This window comes from Rhinolophus ferrumequinum, chromosome 11 (assembly GCF_004115265.2).
Source record: "Rhinolophus ferrumequinum isolate MPI-CBG mRhiFer1 chromosome 11, mRhiFer1_v1.p, whole genome shotgun sequence".
Lineage (NCBI taxonomy): Eukaryota > Metazoa > Chordata > Mammalia > Chiroptera > Rhinolophidae > Rhinolophus > Rhinolophus ferrumequinum.
The window spans coordinates 36,830,774-36,849,473 of record NC_046294.1 but is presented as its reverse complement, the minus strand read 5'-3'; the positions used below and the strand labels follow the sequence as shown (position 1 = coordinate 36,849,473).

At 34.6% G+C, this 18,700-nt stretch overlaps 1 protein-coding gene across 2 annotated transcripts; it reads left to right on the top strand.

Moving 5' to 3' along the window:
- Positions 1 to 2,039: 2,039 nt before the first annotated feature.
- C11H11orf58 (chromosome 11 C11orf58 homolog) lies at positions 2,040 to 17,535 on the top strand. 2 transcript variants are annotated; one of them, XM_033120714.1, is made up of 6 exons: positions 2,057 to 2,249; positions 6,829 to 6,930; positions 7,247 to 7,330; positions 9,985 to 10,045; positions 11,916 to 12,025; positions 15,111 to 17,535. In XM_033120714.1, the coding sequence occupies exons 2-6, from the start codon at positions 6,886 to 6,888 to the stop codon at positions 15,342 to 15,344; spliced, it is 534 nt and encodes a 177-aa protein (XP_032976605.1). In that variant the 5' UTR covers positions 2,057 to 2,249; positions 6,829 to 6,885; the 3' UTR covers positions 15,345 to 17,535. The 2 variants fall into 2 exon arrangements, with proteins under 2 accessions (XP_032976604.1, XP_032976605.1); XM_033120713.1 differs by lacking the exon at positions 6,829 to 6,930 and having other exon boundaries at positions 2,040 to 2,249; positions 15,111 to 16,297.
- The last annotated feature ends 1,165 nt before the right edge of the window (positions 17,536 to 18,700 follow it).

Sequence of the window (18,700 nt, the reverse complement as noted above, 5' to 3'; positions counted from 1 at the left end):
TGCACTGTATAATTTCATCCTTACCTATAGTCTTCTGTATATAAAACTGAGTAAAATCTGATTAAATGATCCAGTCTTTATTATCTCCTATGTTACTTTTGGACTTGTGATCTTGTTTTGTAACTTGAAGATTTAGCCATACGGGTGCCAGTAATTCTGGTGAAGAAATAAAAGACAGGTTGCTAGCTCATAAGCTGTTCTAGACTTTCACTAATTAAAGTTAAAACTATTTAGTAACTACTAGCCTTGATAGTCCATTTTTATTTCAAAATTCTTTTAGCATAGTCTTCTAGTTGAGCATCTCATTTGTTTATTGGTAATAAAGCTAAGAGTTCTAAATTGTATATAGTAATAGTCTGTCAAACCCTTTGGAGGCAAACTGTAGTCCATCCTAGAAAATTCTGTAACTTAACTGCAATTTCATTGTAACTATATTTATATAACCTTCATAGAATCATAGTTACTAGGCAAAATACTTTAATTCATAGTAAAGAGCAAGCAACCACTTCTAGAAAATACTTTTTCTCCTCATGGGCTTCTCTTCTCCTTGTGGTTTATTTTTACCACAGAACTAATTGATTAAGGTGACCTAATTTGGTTATAAATTATGACCCTAGCTGAGATTTTTTTCATATTATCCTAATTGTTATCCCTTTGCTTCCAAAATATAGGAGCACAATTTGGATGTATGACTGCATAAAGAACTATCTTCCACTGGTCCCATTTCTATAGTTCTATAAATGGCTCAGTGATTGTCTGAAATCTAGGAAAGTAATCCTATTGCTACACAGGCAGTCAAATTAGAATAATTGCTGAGTTCAGAAGCTAATAGTTAAGCCGTTTCACAAGCTGCTTTCAGTACAAAACGCACAGTAGATATGTACTGTCATCCCACTTACTGATTTTTGCTTTAAAAACAAAATCAAATTTTTGATCAAGGTTCAGAAAGCTTCACAAGAAGTAAGGACAAGATTCCTGACAGAATGTTAGGGTTGAAGGCAGCCAGGTTCAGGTCTGGTTAAAAATTAAGACACCTTGATACTTGAATAAATCTTCAGTATCCAAATAATACCTTTAGAAACTGCTTTCTGAGTTAGTTAGTTGTTGCTGGGAAGAAGAAAGAATAGGGAAGGACTGCATAATAGGTACTGAAGTTCTTTGGGGGGGGCGGGGTGATGAACATGTCTTGGAACTAGATAGAGGTGATAGTTGCACATCGTAAATATACTAAATGCCACTTAATTGTACACTTTAAAATGGTTCATTTTATGTAATGTGAATTTCACCTCAATTAGTTAAAAAAAAAAGTAAATATTTTTAAAAAGGAAAAGGATACAGGGCTTTCCTGCAAAGAGGGGAAGGCCCCAAAAGTACAATGCCTACACAACAGCAGCAAGGCCTGTAAGGTGACTCCCACTTCACACAAAGCCAGGTGGAAAGCTTACAAAATTTCCTCAGGTGGATCTCAATAATAGCCAATTAACCAGCACTTACCACCATACTGAACTCATTTTGGAGATTGAGAAAGCAGCAAAATACTTATTAGAATCTTCTAGAAAGCTGTACCCTCGGTCATCTAGAAATCCCTACTGAAGAGTCCTATGAGCAATAGAGAACACCAGGGGGGAAATGGAAGAAGCCATATTTTTTTTTAAGGTTTTTGTCTTGGGAGGTTACTCGTGAGGATTCACTAAGCCGCAAACGTTACATTTAAACCTTGGTGCTTAACTATGACGGATACATATGTCAATGGTGCAGCGTCTCACAGCAAAAAGCGAAAACCCAGTCTAAGCCTCTTTTTGTGGTGACAAAGCTTTGCTACAACGCTCACCGCCATACCCATCCGCGGGAAAGCTCCCTTCACCAGTCGAAAAAGGCGGAGCCTCAGAGGACACTCCCGCCACACAGAGCGAGCTGCGCCGCTGGGCTTCCTGGGAATTGTAGTTTTAGTCACTCACCCTTCTCTCTTGTTCAGGCCAGTATGGAGTGAGCCAGAAAACTACAACTCCCAGAGTGCTCTGGAGTGGCTAGCGGCCGCGGCGTGACGACTGTGGCAGAGAAGGCCTGAGGGACTCTGCGTTCTGGAGTGGCGCTGCTTGGTCGGGTGGCAGATAGCAAGCTGCTGACGCCTCGGCTGAGGAGAACGGCGAGTCGGTTCGGCATTTACGGTCGGGTTCCCCGCGACGATGAGTGCTGCCAGGGAGTCCCATCCGCACGGGGTGAAGCGTTCAGCCTCCCCAGACGACGATGTAAATAACAATGGCGAAGTGGATGAGGGTTGAGGCCTACTAAAAGTTAGGGTAGGCCGGGAAGGGTGGATGTAGAAGGAGGAAGCGCCTAAGGTGGCCCGAAAAGGGAGGTAGGACGAGAGGGAAAAAGACCTAGAGGAATGGGAAATGTCTCCCTTCCTTAGTTAGGGTCGGAAGGTTTGAAAAGGTCCACACACTTAAGAGCTAGAGGCCTGCGTAGGATGGGAGATAGAGGAACGAAATACTGAATGGTCGAGAAGTGAAAGAGAATAGTCGAGAGATCATATTTGTCTCTTTGGGAGCTGATGAAGCCTCTTAGTCGGGCATTTCTACTAACGATAGAAACGGCAAGACCCTCCCTGTTTTAAGCTTAAAACGTTCCTGTGACAATGTCAAGATGTTCGTGCAGTTTGGGAGATTTCCGGCCGGGATTATTTTTGCGATGTACTGTTAAGAATTAAACTTAACTGTTACAGTTAGGAGTAAACCCAGAACAGTATTGAACGAAAAAATTGTACCAGGGGAGTAATTTGGTACTGGCGCAAGGTCGTGAGGTCTTAGACGTTGAGACCTGGAAGTCCGTTTTGATGTCAAGTTCCTCCCCTCCTCCCTCTTTTCCCCTCTCCTTCTCCCTCCTTTCCCCGTTTCTCCTCCCGTCCCCTCCCCCCCCATCCCTCAGCTTGTCAGTTTAAATAGCAAACCATTCATTCCTTAAAGTAGTCAATTAAATATTTACTGCTATGCCAGGTGTTGAGAATTCAAAGATGAATAAGTATGTGCTTTTCCTAGACCGTTTTGTGTATCTGTCCTAGCTCTAGCGCATTGTCATGAAGACTGCAGTAACCAGTAAACATACAACTAGGTCCTTCATACAGTGGATAAATGCTCTAGGAACGTTGATGGGGAAATTTTGGGGAGGGGAGCATGGAAAGGTCATCTTTGAAGATGGTGAAAGGACAACATTAGTTTTCTTTCGGTTTATTATTTAAAGAACTGTCAACTTCTGATTCTGAACGTGTAGAGTTCTTTATTTTCTACAGTGCAATTCAGTGCCTTTTATGTGAATTGTAAAAGGCTCACTGAAATACTACTAGTGCATCATCAGTTGTAGCAAATGAGGTGATGTTAAGACCCACCCCCTTTTGGGTGGGTGGTGGGGTTAGGTCCAGAATAGTAAGTAAGGCTCTTTAAGGAAATTGCTTTTAGCTTTGCAGAAAGAGTAGTAATCAGAAGAGATTTGAGGGTGAACAGTTATATAGTAAGGTTTATTCATGCTCTGTGTTCCTATAACTGGCTTTTAGATCTTTTCTTGTTAATATAGTAAGTAATCCAGTACTTCAGCAATTTATCTATGGTTCTGAGTAACCTAGGTCCCATTTTAAAAGCTATTACATTGTTTTCCTCCTGATAGTTAAGTGTGACTTGATTGTTAGAATGTTAGTCACCTGTATTGCTAGACTCAGGTAATTTTTTAAATTGACAGAAAGCTCTTGATGATATTAAGTAATTTAACAGAAAGTTAAGTCTCTACAGCTTGTGATGGGATCGCTTTAAATTAGATGACCTTCAAGACCTTTTCCAGTCTTAAACGCATTCACTGTCTTTGAAGGAGGTGATTGTAGTTGCAAATCAAATCAGGACCTAGTACCTTCACACACTGTCTAAAATTGATTATTTTGCTAATTTTATGTTACAGTGCAATACAGTAACCTATCCCTCCATAGTGATTTGTTTAAGTCAGTTTCTTTTCATATGAATTTTATTTTTGCTGGTAATTGGGAGTTATAGTTAAGTAGTTGTTTTTAAAACATTTAAAAATATTTTAAAATACATCTAAATTGTAGAAAATCAACTAATTATAATATATACATAGTTGATCAACAGTTTCTAATGAACATACATCCACTGCATGTAAAAGATAATCGAAGTTTTCTTTGCCCACTGACTTCACATGTTAAATGGGAGTAACAAAACATTTTTAAAGATGTTAAAAGTAGGTATTAAATCACGGAATCCAACTCTAGGAAAATGCTGACAATGTTAGAAGTAAATTCTGAAATTTAACTGCAGTATGTACTGGAGGTAGTAAATGCATTGCAGTTCTATAGTAAAGGGTATTAAGAATGCTGACAACTTAAAAATAGTTTTATTGGTTTGATTGGAGTGGAGAAATGAAAGTTATCTTTTAAGGAGAAGTGGGGAGGTTAATTTTAGTCAGTGGTGGAGAACCTCTTAAGAAAGTGCCCATGTGCCTTTCAGAATACACCACTTGGATAAGGTACCTGCTGTTATATGCTAAGGTCTTTGAAAGGAAGAACCAGAAGGACTTCATGATTGAAAAAAACATGAAGATTATAAATTGTAGATGATAGGGTTATTTATGTGAAGACATTGATGACATTTGCTCTTAATAGAGAGTTTGAGAAAGTTGGGGGTTTTAGACAATTATTTTTAACTTAATTTTATATATCTTTATAACTGTAGTTCATAAACTACTTTTACATATTCTGTCTCATTTGATCATGTACAGTATGATGTGGAAAAAGCAGAGGACTTAAGGCCAGAGGATCGAAGCAAGTCCCTTAGCCTCTTGCTTCAGTGTCCTCATTTATTAAATGGACTCTTAAGAGAATGTAAGTGAAAAGCGGTTTGTAAGTTGTAAAACACGAGGCAATTTTTAGGTGTTGTTATTAAGACAGTCTTTTAAAGAAGCCTCTTTAAGCCTTTTTAAAGAAGCCTTTTTAATTCGGTATTAAAGAAGCCTTTTTAATTCGGTATCGCGATACCGAATTAAAACTAAGAAGTTAAATGCCAGGTCCAGATTCACAGAAAGCAGGTAATTTAGTGGGAATCAGAACTTAAGCTTTACTAGTAGTTTGATTCTTATTTTTTAACATATTGAGCCAGAAATAGTTAAGAATTAACTGGTCTGTGAAAAGAAATAAGATGTCAGATGGAAAAAAGTAGAAATTTGGAACTTAGGTAGCCAAAATTATGAGAACGTATAACCTCCCCCACCAAAAGAAATTTAGAAGAGTCATAAGTGGATGTTGATTATGGTACAAATACTTACAACTCCTAAGCCCAGGAGAAATGGTCATCATTGTTTTATATTCTATTAGCCTTTTACAAATAATTTTCAGAAGTAAGAATAAAGGGATAGTGAAAAACAACCATTAGAAATTCCTATATGAATTTAACCATAAAAACCAAATTTCTGTCCCACATTTTCATGATATATAATCCCAGAATGATTAGCATCCTCTGAATACATCTAACAATTTATCAGTTGTCATGTGTGAAATGCATATAATTTCAGATTTCAAATCTATTTTTAATAGATGTTAGCTTTATTATGATGCTATTCTAGTTCTTATAGTTACATCATCAAAATATAATACTACTTGAATTTTTTGAAACCTTTGGTAGCTCATGATTTTATGTTGAAAGGGGGTTATCTTGAGAAAAAGAGGATGGTCCAGGCTCTTATTGCAAAATATTGCAAGAGAAAGTCCTTCCTCCTTTTGAGTGACTTTCTAGATGAGAATATTATGTATCTTTTTTGTCCCCGCCCCCTTTTTTTTTCTGTCTTGATTCCTGGATTGGAGAAAAGTTATCTAGTATTTCGTCTTGCAAATAACTCGGTCTAAAATTTTTGCATATACAATTTTTCCACCATGATTAATTGAGAGTATACCATCTGTCATTTTTCATTCACCTATTTATTCAGAAATGCCTTCTGTCAATTTTCAATTTTTTTACCCACTTGCCATTATGGGTAGAAATGAAAAATTCTGAATTATCAGCTGTGTCCAAGGAAAGCTAGAAGTAATCAACAGAGGGGTGATTCTTGAAAGATGATGCAATACTTTGGACAACACAATGAGAAAACTCTTCTACCATTTTTCTATTTTCTTATTATTTTAGTCATTTTTAGCATAGTTGGGAATAAATGATGAATTATAATGAAATAATTCTTACCTTTGTTTGAAGATGTAGGGGATTAAAATGAAATAATTCTTACATTTACTCAAGATGTAGGGAAAAATAGCACTAGGATTCCATATTTGGATTTATAAAAGGGTTCAATATTTTATATTGATTGACCCATTTGATAATTATAGAATGAGTTTTATTTTGTCCTTTTCAAAAAATTAATTTTCTCTTTGTTTGTTGGAAGACTTCTAAGAATGAAAGTCTGAACATATTTAATCCTTACAAAAACTAGAACTGCTCAAAAAGAAACTGAAAAACTAAAATGGGGTCCAGTAGTCTCTGATGTCATACTGTCCTTTAGAATATCACTAAAGCCAGAGTTTTTTAACTTCAACTAACAACTACGGCAGCTGTCTGGGTTCACAGTACTAGGTGCTCTAGGGCCCTGTAAGGCTCTGGATCTGTAAGTCTCAAAGTGGGGTCCCCCACATCAACAGCAGCCTCACTGTTTGTTAGATATGAAATCCACAAGCCCCATCTCAGACCTGCTGAATCTGAAACTGTTGGCGTTTCTAACAAGTAGTCTGTGTTCTAACAAGCCCTCCAGGTGATTCTGATAGAAGCAAACTTTTGAGAATTACAGGTCTGGCTGCAAAAGAACTAAAAGATTCTACCTTGAGGTAACAGAAAAGGAGTACAGATGCTCTTCCCACTTACGATGTGGTTACATCCTGATAAACCCACTGTAAGTTGAAAATACTGTAAATCAAAAATGCAAACCTAACGTACCAAACAGCAAAGTTTAGCCTGGCCAGTTTATACTGCGTGGATATCATTTTTGCACCATCGAAAACTCGAAAAATATGAAGTGGAACCATCGTAAGTTGGGGACAGGCTGTATATTTTAATTCAAATGTGATGCACATGCTTAACTTTCTAAACAAGAGAGAGCCCTGTTTATAGTTAAAAGTGACAGGGAAAAAACTTAGGATTTATTGGTAGACTTTAAAATGTTTAATATTTATTATTATGCAAAATTAATTTACTAATTTCTTTTCTAGCTTGGCTCTAGCAATTGGGAGGCAGCAGACTTAGGTAATGAAGAAAGAAAACAAAAGTTCTTGAGACTTATGGGTGCAGGAAAGGTAAGCATCAGATAGTATGCATTATTATCTTTTCTGTGAATATAATGTCCTTTTTTGTATAAAATGAGAAGGACGAAATATACTTGGATCCTATTTTCCTGTTATGCTAGATTATTTTAGGCTTTGGGAAAGAGAACTGACCTAACCAAGCATTTAAAAATTTATAGTATTTCTTAGGATTCTCATGTCCTCTGGGCAGTAAGGTTTAGAGACTATGTAGAACAAATTTTTGGTTTGAGGAGACACCTGTGGAAGAAAGAAGGTGCTAAAGATTATGATTTGCCATTTGTTCACCTGATGATTTGATACAAAGTATTTCTGGGCAAACCCATTTGGTAGGTCTTTCATAGTTTATAACTCCAGCCCTTGAGGTAGTAGCCAAGGGAATAGCCTTTATGAAAAACCTAATATTTAAAATGTTCAACATATTTTGAGAAATCCCTTTCAGTTTGATTAACATAATAGGCATAAAAGATAGAGGTGTTGGGAAAACATCGCCTATTGGGGAAAAACCCTTCTTATTCTTAGCAGTTCATTTTTACATGCAAATCTCATGCTTTCTAGATGTTTATTTTTTTATAAGCAAATACATTTATTTTCCTAACATTGTCACGGTAGTCTTCCTACAAATCTAATGTGGAAGAAGTAGGAAAACTTTTTTCTCTTTTAAGATCCTTAAAATAAAATTCTGCTTTGTATTTTTGTTACTCATATAGAAATGTATTTGTGCATTTTACCAGCAATTATTGACCAATATATGCTGGGCACTGTACTAGGACTGGGGTGGGGCTTACATAGATCAATAATGCAAGTTTGGAGCCATGATGTAATGGAGGAAACTAGATAATAACAATATGGAATTATAATTGCTATGAAAGAGCTATGCATGTAGTGCTATGGGATCAGCAGACAAGGGTAGCTATGCTGTATGGCTTAGCTATAAAGGAAGCTTCTCAGAAACACAATTGATGTGAATCTGAAAGGATGAGGAGTTAGACTACAACAGTGGGGTTGGAGGTAGGAAGAGGAGATGCACAAACATAAAGACCTATACAAAGGAAGTATTTGTATAATACCTCATTAATCCAAATTTCCCATAATTTATAATTTATCATAGAAAGTAGCCTGAAGTTTGTCTTGGGTCATGCAGGTAAAAAATTTGCTAAGAATATATAAAGTAAATAATAGTTTAGGGGGCATGCTCAACCTAGTGTAATGAAAACTCTTTAATTACTTAGGAAGAACACCTTAATGCAAAAAGTATGAAATTTAGCTACCAATAGTCAATTATATCTCAATAAAACTAGAAGGTATAACAGATTGAAGGATCGAAAAAGAAATATGGCTACCAATAAATTAGCTGTTTAGCATACATTAAATTCTTTGCTAGCAGGGCAAAGATTGTAGCTTTGATCTTTTTATATAGGCTGATTAGATTTATTCTGTTTTGTGGCCACAAAGTAGATCCTAATCCTAGCCAGTTACATGAGTATTTTATTGGTCACAAGGAGAACTAGCTGGGAAGGTACGAAGAGACCAATGTAGTACTATTATCATCCTAGAATAATTTGGTGCCATTATATATTCTTATCTTTTTAATGAGGTGTCTTCTGCATTGTAAAGAAGCAGCATATTGAATCATTGATTTGCTTATATGTTAATGGCATGTAAGGCAATAAGCATTAATGCTTGAAGCTTTCAGTAGTGTCATTTTTGGGTTTGGAGAATGTGTCTGTAATCCTTTCACAATAGGATGATTTGTTAACTATCTTCACAGATAATTAAGGTTGCAAAGTCACTCTGTTTTAATGAACAGTTTATTTCTTTACCTTATGAAACTGATACGAACCATAAATAGTGGATTGGAACTGATAAATTGAGAGTACTAATTATGTATCCAAATCAATTGGTAACTTTGAATCAGATTTATTATGTTCTATAGAACTAAGATTGTTTTAAATTGTGTTCTTTTTGACAATTTGAGATTGAGTGTTCATTGTAGTCAAATATTAGGTTGGTACAAAAGTAATTGCAGTTTAAAAGGTTAAAAATAATTGCAAAAACCAAAATTACTTGTGCACCAACCTAATAGTAATGAGTTAGCTATTTGATTGTGATATGTTGTAAACAGTAATGACTATTTTCATTTTTTATATTTTAAAGAGCTGTCACTTTGTTCATTATAAATCTTAATTTCATTTTTATTTAGCTAAATAATCTCATTTGCTTTGTCTCCATGAGACATGCCTGAGGCATCAGAAAGAGAAGGTGGAAAAGTTAGAGTAACTCGTTTAACTGGCCTTTTAGGAAAGAAAATGTTTAGATTCACTTAATTTTCTAGTTTTCTATCCTTCCCATTTGAAATTCCAACTTGATCTCTATATACTCTCTACCTCTTTGCCCTGCTCTGTTTTTGTGTATTTCAATAACATTTACAATCTTCTAAGGCACTATAATTTACTTAACTGATTTCGTCCCCTCCCCATCCCTATCCTTGCTAAAATGTGCTAAGTTCCATAAAGATGAGGATCTTAATTTAATCTTTTGTCTGCAGTGTATCCCAGAAGCCTAGATTAGTATTGGGCACGTAGTAGACACTCAGTAATTATGTTAAATTAATGGTCTTAAATTCTAATACATTTTCTGCCTTACAGAAAGAACATACTGGTCGTCTTGTTATAGGAGATCATAAATCAACATCTCATTTCCGAACAGGTAAGACACTAAAATATAATTAAAGTAGAGTTGCTAAATTTGGAACATGAGATATTTGTACATACTTCAGGATATTCTAACTCCTGTGTATAATAGTGTTGACAATTAAAATATTAGAATTGGAAATGTATGTAGTATATGTAAACATGTTACATATATCATGTAACAATTAGTATTTACTTTGATTTTTAAAATATTTGGGAGTATACATCAATATGATGTTCTGACTAAGAAACTGACCCTTTTCTGTCTTCATTTTTACTGATTATAACATATATTTTAATTGTAGTGAGGTCTTATGCCTAATCTTTCCAACTGTAGTATGTATTGAATTTATGTTTTTTACTTTATAAATTATTTAGCATATAATGTTATAGTTGGCATATTATACTGATTTACAGTTTATTCACTAAGTTTTGCTCCGAAATCTTTGAAGACTATGAACTCATTGCAAAGCCTAAAGAAATTAACTCTCGTGGGGAGGAAACTTTTAAAAAGAACTGCAAATGAATTTGAATTCGTTGCTAAAAAGGGCAGTTTTCTCAACTATATAAAATTGACCCTAATCTTGGACCTTAATAACAACAGGACATAATGACCTTGGTATATTTAACAAAATTTTTAATTAAATTATTTAAATTAGCTTTATACTGACCTGGAATATGTAGCACATTTTAGAAATTAATAGGTCTTGTATTTTTCTGGTGTTAATTTCAAATTGATTTTCATTGCTACAAAAGGTTTAAAGAGTCCCTGACCTTTGCAGAATGGAAATATATTTAACTGCTACATTTATTCTTTACTACATTTATTCATAACTGAGGGCTTTATGAATCAAAATAATGGAAAGCACCAACATTTCTGATTAAAATGTGAAGTTCTTATATTTACAAATTAAAATGTCATGTACAGAAAGCTTTATATTGTAATGTTGAGTTCTTACGTGGTAAATTCATAGGTGGTGGTTTAGTTTTCTGCTTCATAACTGCATACAGCAGAATATATGTAAAAAATAGCAGTGTTGCACGATAAAATAAGTTTATGTTGCTTCAATAAATTGATATGCAAAGAAAGGCAGAAAGGAGAGCCATTACAAGGTCATTTTAGTTACCCATTCTATGACAGAATTGCTTGTCTTTTCATTGTTTCTGTTCAGAGACAAGCTTTTATTTGGAGGTTTTTTTTGTATGGGACTAGAAGTAGACTTTCAGGAGAACAATTAGATGATAAGCTAAAATATATAATGCCCAGAATTCTTGGTAATTAATATTTACAGTACAATGGTACCTCAGTTTTCGAACGTCTCCGTTGACGAACATTTCGGTTTACAAATGCCATAAATTTTATGTATCTATGGTATCATTAGATAGGGAAATTCATGCTAAATTTGCAGTTTTAGGGATTGATTTTAAAGGTCTGGAACAGATTAATCATTTTGCATTACCTTCTGTGGGGAAGCCGTGCCTCAGTTTTCGAATGTTTCAGAACCTGAATGGTCTTCCGGAACGGATTATGTTCGAAAACCAAGGTCCCACTGTATCTGAACTTCAGGCACTTCTTTCTGAGACTCATATGTCTGGTGTGAATTATCACATGAAAAAATACAAGTTTTTCATCTTTTATGTATAAACACTTCTGTAGTTCAAAGGGTTGGTTTCTAAAGAAGTAATCATAAATACATCCTTCAATTATTTTATGTCTACTAGATAACTACCTATGGTAGAAATCCATCCACAAAATTAATTATACGTTAGTCACAGTTGGAGAAATCAGCCCTGAATATAATAGCATCTGTATTATGGATTTTTTTGTGTAATCAAATATTTTTATGATTTGACTGAAATATAACCAAAGTACACTGGACATGCAGGGGAAGAAGACAAGAAAATTAATGAAGAACTGGAGTCTCAATATCAGCAAAGTATGGACAGTAAATTGTCAGGAAGATATCGACGACATTGTGGACTTGGCTTCAGTGAGGTAGTAATTAATGTGTTTTCATTAAATGGGAAGATAATCAATTTCCACTTTGATATCATTTACTTCGGTTAGATTCCTGTAGCAGTTAAGAAAGCTTTCTTGATAAAGTTACTTAAAATATTTTTATATGCTCAAGTAGGTCTTTATAGACAATAAGAACAGATATTTTTGAGAGATCAGTAAGTTTTTTGATACCAGCTTAATGTAAATTCTGCTTAATCACTAGGGCAAATCTTTTTTTTTCAGTTATAGTTGATGTAAAATATATTAGTTTCAGGTGTACAACATAGTGATTAGACAATTATATACCTTATGAAGTGATAACCACGATAACTATAGTACCCTTTGGCACCATACAAAGTAATTACAATATATTGACTATATTCCCTGTGTTCTACTGTACATCCCTGTGACTATTTTTATAACTGGCAATTTGTACTTTTAATCCTGTTCACATTTTATACTCACCTTCCTAACCCCACCCCTCCCCTAATCTGGCAACCATCCATTTGTTCTGTCTTATGAGTTTGTTTTTGTTTGTTTGTTTATTTTGTGTTTTAGATTACACATACAAGTGAAATACTATGGTATTTGTTTTCCCTAACTTATTTCACTTAGCATACTACCTTCTAGTCCTTCCATGTGGGGCAAATGGCAGATTTAATTCTTTTTTTATGGTTGAGTAACAATATTCCATTGTGTGTATGTACCACATCTTTATCCATCCGTCTATCGCTGGACACCTAGGTTCCTTCCATATCCCAGCTATTGTAAATAATACTGCAGTGAACATAAGGGTGCATGTATCTTTTCACATTAGTCTTTTGAATTCCCTTGGAGAGATACCCAGCAGCGGAATTTTTTGAGGAACCTCCTTACTGTTTTCCATAGTGGCTTTACCAATTCGCAACCCCACCCCTGGTGCGTGAGGGTTCCCGGTTTTCCACATCCTTGCCAACACTTGCTGTTTGTTGATTTATTGATGAAAGTGTTTCTGACAAGTGTGAGGTGATATTCATTATGATTTTAATTTGCATTTTCTCGATAACGATGCTGAGCATCTTTTCATATGTATCATTGGCGAATATCTTCTCCCATTCAGTAGGTTGTCTTTTTGTTGATGGTTTCCTCTGCTGTGCAAAAACTTTGTAGTTTGATGTGCTCCCATTTGTGTTTCTTTTGTTTTCCTTGCTGGAGGAGACATATCCAAAACAATGTTGCTGAAGTAGTGTCAAAGAGTTTACTGCATGTCTTCTTTCATGGTTTCAGGTCTTACATTTAAGTCCTTTGTCCATTTTGAATTTGTTTTTGTATATGGTATGAGAAAGTGGTCCGGTTTTTTTTTTTCTTTCTTTAATGTATCTGTCCAGTTTTCCCAACACCATTTATTGAAAATACTATCTTTACCCCATTGTATAGTCCTACCTCTTTTGTTATGACATAATTGACTACATAGTGTGTGTTTATTTCTGGGCTTTCGATTCTCTTCCATTGATCTTTGTGTCTGTTTTTATGCCAGTACCATGCTATTTTGATTACTATAGCCTTGTGGTATAGTTTGATAAGGGAGCATGATACCTCCAACTTTGTCCTTTATCAGTATGCTTTGGCTATTCGGGGTCTTTTATGGTTCCATATAATTATAGGATTATTCTAGTTCTGTGAAAAAAACTGGTATTTTAGAGATTGCTTTGAATCTGTACATTGCTTTGGTTAATATAGACATTTTAATGATGTTAATTTTTGCAACTCATTTATTTATGTCTTCAGTTTCTTTCAGCAATGTCTTAATAGTTTTCTGAACACAGATATTTCACTGTCTTTGTTAACAATTTATTCCTAGGTATTTTCTTTTTGATGCAATACTAATTGGGATTGTTTTCTTAATTTCTCTTTCTGATAGTTTGTTATTGGTATAAATAACAATTTACAGCAGTAACAATTGGTGAAAATGCAAACAATTTCTGAACATTAATTTTGTATCTTGCTACTTTACTGATTAATTCTGACAGTTTTGTGGTGGAGTCTTTAGGGTTCTCTATATATACTATGTCATCTGCAAATAATGACTGTTTTAACTTCCTTTTCAATTTGGATGCCTTTATTTCTTATTCTTGTCTGATTGCTGTGCCTAGGACTTCCAATACTATGTCAAATAAAATTAGTGAGAGTGGACATCCTCGCGTTCTAACTGTTCTTAAAGGAAAAGCTTTCAGCTTGTCACCACTGAGTATGCTTTTAGCAGTGGGTTTGTCATATATGGCCTTTATTATGTCGAGGATATGTTCCCTATATCCCCACATTGCTAAGAATTTTTATCATAAATGGATGCTGAACTTTGTCCGATCTACATCATATGATCACATGACTTTTATCCTTGAATTTGTTTATCTGGAGTATCACGTTAATTGATTTGTGGATGCTGAACCACCCTTGCATCCCTGGAATAAATTCTACTTGATCATGGTGTATGATCTTTTTTATGTATTGCTGAATTTGATGTGCTAATATTTTGTTGAGGATCTTTGCATCTGTGTTAATTGGGGATATTGGCCTATACTCTTTATTTTGTAGTGTCTTTGTCTGGTCTTGGTGTCAGGGTAATGCTGGGCTCTAAAATGAGTTTGGGAGCTTTCCCTCCTCTTCGGTTTTTTGAAATAGCTTGAGATACATAGATATTAATTATTCTTTGTTTGGTAGAATTCACATGTGCAGCCATCAGGTCCAGGACTTTTGTTTGTTGGGAGTTTTGATTACTGATTCAATTTTGTTACTAGTAATCGGTCTGTTCAGATTTTGTTTCTTCAATTTATTCTTGGAAGAATATATATTTCTAGGAATTTATTCATTTCTTCCACGTTGTCCAATTTGTTGGATATAATGTTCATAGTATTTTATATAATCCTTTGTATTTCTGTAGTGTCCGTTGTGACTTCTCTTTTCATTTCTGATTTTATTTATTTGAGCCCTCTCTCTTTCTTCAGTCTGTCTAAAGTATTATCAATTTTGTATATTTTTTCAGAGAACCAGCTCTTTGTACTTGAAAATTGTGTTTATTCAAGAGCTTGTTAATTATTGTTTGTAGGTAGAAGACCATGATGGAGAAGATCATGTGGCTGGAGATGATGATGATGATGATGATGATTCACCTGACCCCGAAAGTCCAGATGACTCTGAAAGCGATTCAGAGTCAGAGAAAGAAGAATCTGCTGAAGAACTCCAGGCTCCTGAGCACCCTGATGAAGTGGAGGATCCCAAAAACAAAAAAGATGCCAAGAGCAACTACAAAATGATGTTTGTTAAATCCAGTGGGTCATAACTCCCAAACACTTAGTCTTTGTATTAAAAGTAAGCCTTATTGTTATAATGCACAGTGGAGGACTGCTTATAGAGCACAGACCTTTGTATTATAATTTTTAAAAAGGCCCTTTTAAGTAATTACAAAGAGTGTTTGCTTTCAGATGCCATGGGTTACACTTTTATGGGCATGACTAAAACCATTTTTGTAAAGAGTAAGAGTTGTATAAAATAAGAAATAAATACAGTACTCAATTTCCTTTCATATTAGCATCATCAAACCTCTAATCTCAGCTTTTTACCCCTTCAAATAGTTATGTGGGAGACACTGTTTTTTGTTCGTGGTAGCTCTTTTTTTGTTTCTTCCTATTTTTCTCATAAAATGTTTATCTGATACTGTGATGTGTTCATGGAAAAAATTATTTTATTATACTTTGTTATAGTAGAACTATTCATCATGGCTATTTCTGCTGCCAGTAATAATCTAAATTAATGTTGGCAAAAGGTTAAGTACTTAGTTTACTCTTTCTGATTCAGCTCTACTCTTGGACCAAAGTAACATGAGAGCAAATACTTTTTACACCCGTTAGGATGTAGTTACCACTGTCATACATTTGGAATGCTATGATCCCAAGCAGTCTGTATATAATTTGAATTTCATTGTATGTTAGATTTTTGGTAATATCTGGCCAATTTTTACAGAAGAAATTATTTCTCTGATCATTTGGTCCTATCTATTTAGGAATATGTAAAACAATTTTTTTTTTTAAGGTAATATGTGACCAAAGTTAATTTTCTTCTTAAGGCCTAAATAAAGAGAAAGCAGTTTCCCGTACTTGGTTGTGATACCTTTATCCTCATTGTCTAAAAATGAGGAACAGGCTTATTGAACAAGAAGCTGAAAGAAATTCTCTTCATTTTAGCCCAGTGCTGTTTATCTTGATTATCTAATTCTTATAAAGTAGTATGGCTTTCTGATTTTATTGCTACTTCTGTTAGAGTAAGATTAGAATTATCTGACTACTGTTATGTGGTTGATTTGTACAGCAGATTTACACAAACTGAATTATGGACTAATCAATGATCTTTGAGTAATGGGGTCCAAAATATTAATGTTTCTAAGTAACATGTTCAAGGACTTGAATCCAACCTGTAAGAGATGTGTTGGGTTTTAAAATTATTCCTATGTCATTTTGAAATTCAGAATGTATTAGAGGAGTGTAGGAACTAGAACAGGTGATTTCTGATTTATGCAATCCATCCTGAAATATTTTTCATATTAGACCCCCAACATTTGTCTTTTTATTTTTCTTTTTATTCATATTGTTTTATAATAGGTGCTATCCAGTATAGCAAAATACTGAGTAAGGGGGTAGTAGACAGATTGTGTGATACCTAACAAAATTTGGTTTAAACAAGTTTGGCGTTATTCAACAAATTTCACTTTGGCCACTGATTTCCGAAAATCTAGTCTGTTGGGTTGCTTATTACAAGTAAGTAGAATATGAAGACTGATTCACGTTTAAGAGTGGAAGAGGGCGAGATTGGTATTACATTTTTTTAAAGCATTTTCATCAATTCATTGTTCAGATGTGCTGGGTTGTTTATAAATCCTGATTCTTATATGTAAATAGACGATCCTTCTAAAATAACTACACTGAAAGACATTCTTTCTTCATCTCCAAATAGAGGAAATTCTCATTCGGATTCATATATTATTGGACATTGACATAATTCAGGGTTGGAATAAATTTAGGTCTGTTGGTCCATGTGGCCTAGTGTCCCAGCCCTACATTAAATATCATGGCTGTCTTTTAAGCATGAACATTGAGTGGTTGTTTTTTTTCCTTATTAAATTGGGGGAAGAAAACAAAGGAAGACAGATGCTATTACATCTTGATATCCCTATTTAAAAAGTGCCACATGGAGAGAGAGAAATTATTTTTGTGCAGTGAAATACACTTCTCAAGTGTTTGCCTATACCAATGAACTAACAGTCTTAAAAAAAATTTTAAAGTATAATTGGCATACAGTATTACATTAGTTTCAGGTTTACAACATGGTGATTCAATATTTATATATCTAAAGATGTGAATACCACAGTAGGTCTGCTATCTGTCATTGTATAAGTTACCACAGTTATTGACTATGTTCCTCTCATCTTTTTCACCCATCCCTCCACTCCCCTCTGGCAATCAGCAGTTCTTTGTTTCTGTGAGTCTTTGTTTTTTTCATTTTATTTTTTTTTCATTCAACATATAAGTGAAATCATGTGATACTTGTCTTTGTCTGACTTATTTCACTTAATATCCTCTAGTTCCATACATGTCACTAATGGCAGGATTTCATTCTTTTTTATTGACAAGTAATGAGTGTGTACATACATATACCACATCTTTACCCTCATCGATTGATGGACACCTAGATTGTTTACCTGTCTTCGCTGTTGTAAATAATGCTGCAGTGAACATAGGGGTGCATATTTCTTTTCAAATTAGTGTTTTCGTTTTCTTCAGATACAAAAATGGAATTGCTGGGTTGTGTGTTAGTTCCATTTTTAGTTTTTTTGAGAAATCTCCATACTGTTTTCTATAGTGGCTGCACCAGGTAGTCCCACCAACAGTGCACGAGGGTTCCCTTTTCTCCACATTCTTGCCAACTTATTTGTTGACTTTTTGATAACAGCCATTCTTATTAGTGTGAGGTAGTATCTCATTGTGGTTTTGATTTGTATTTCCCTGATGAGTGGTATTGAGCATCTTTTCATATGTCTGTTGGCCATCTGTACGTCTGGAGAAATGTCTCTCCACATCTTCCACCCATTTATTTTTTTATCAAATTACCTATTTTTTTGTTGTTATTGAATTGTATGAGTTCCTTACACGTTTTGGATATCAGCTCCTTACTAGATATATCATTGACGAATGTCTTCTCCCATTAAGTAGGTTGTCTTTTTCTTTTGTTGATGGTTTCCGTCACTACAGAAGCGTTTTAGTTTGTAGTCCCATTTGTTTATCTTCGCTTTTGTTTCCCTTGCGCAAAGGGACATATATGAAAAGATATTACTAAGACTGATGTCAAATAGTTTACTACCTATGTGTTTCTCTAAGAGTTTTATGGTTTCAGGTCTTACATTTAAGTCTAATCCATTTTGAGTTTATTTGGGTAGAAGAGAGTGGTCTAGTTTTCCCAACACCATTTGTTGAAGACACTGTCATTTCTCCATTACATATTCTTGCTTTGTTATTCATAGATTAATTGAACATAAAAATGAGGGTTTATTTCTGGGCTCTAATCTCTTCCATTGACCTATGTTTCTGTTCCCACCCATACTGTTTTATTATAGTTTTGTATATTTTGTAAATAGGGAGTGTGATA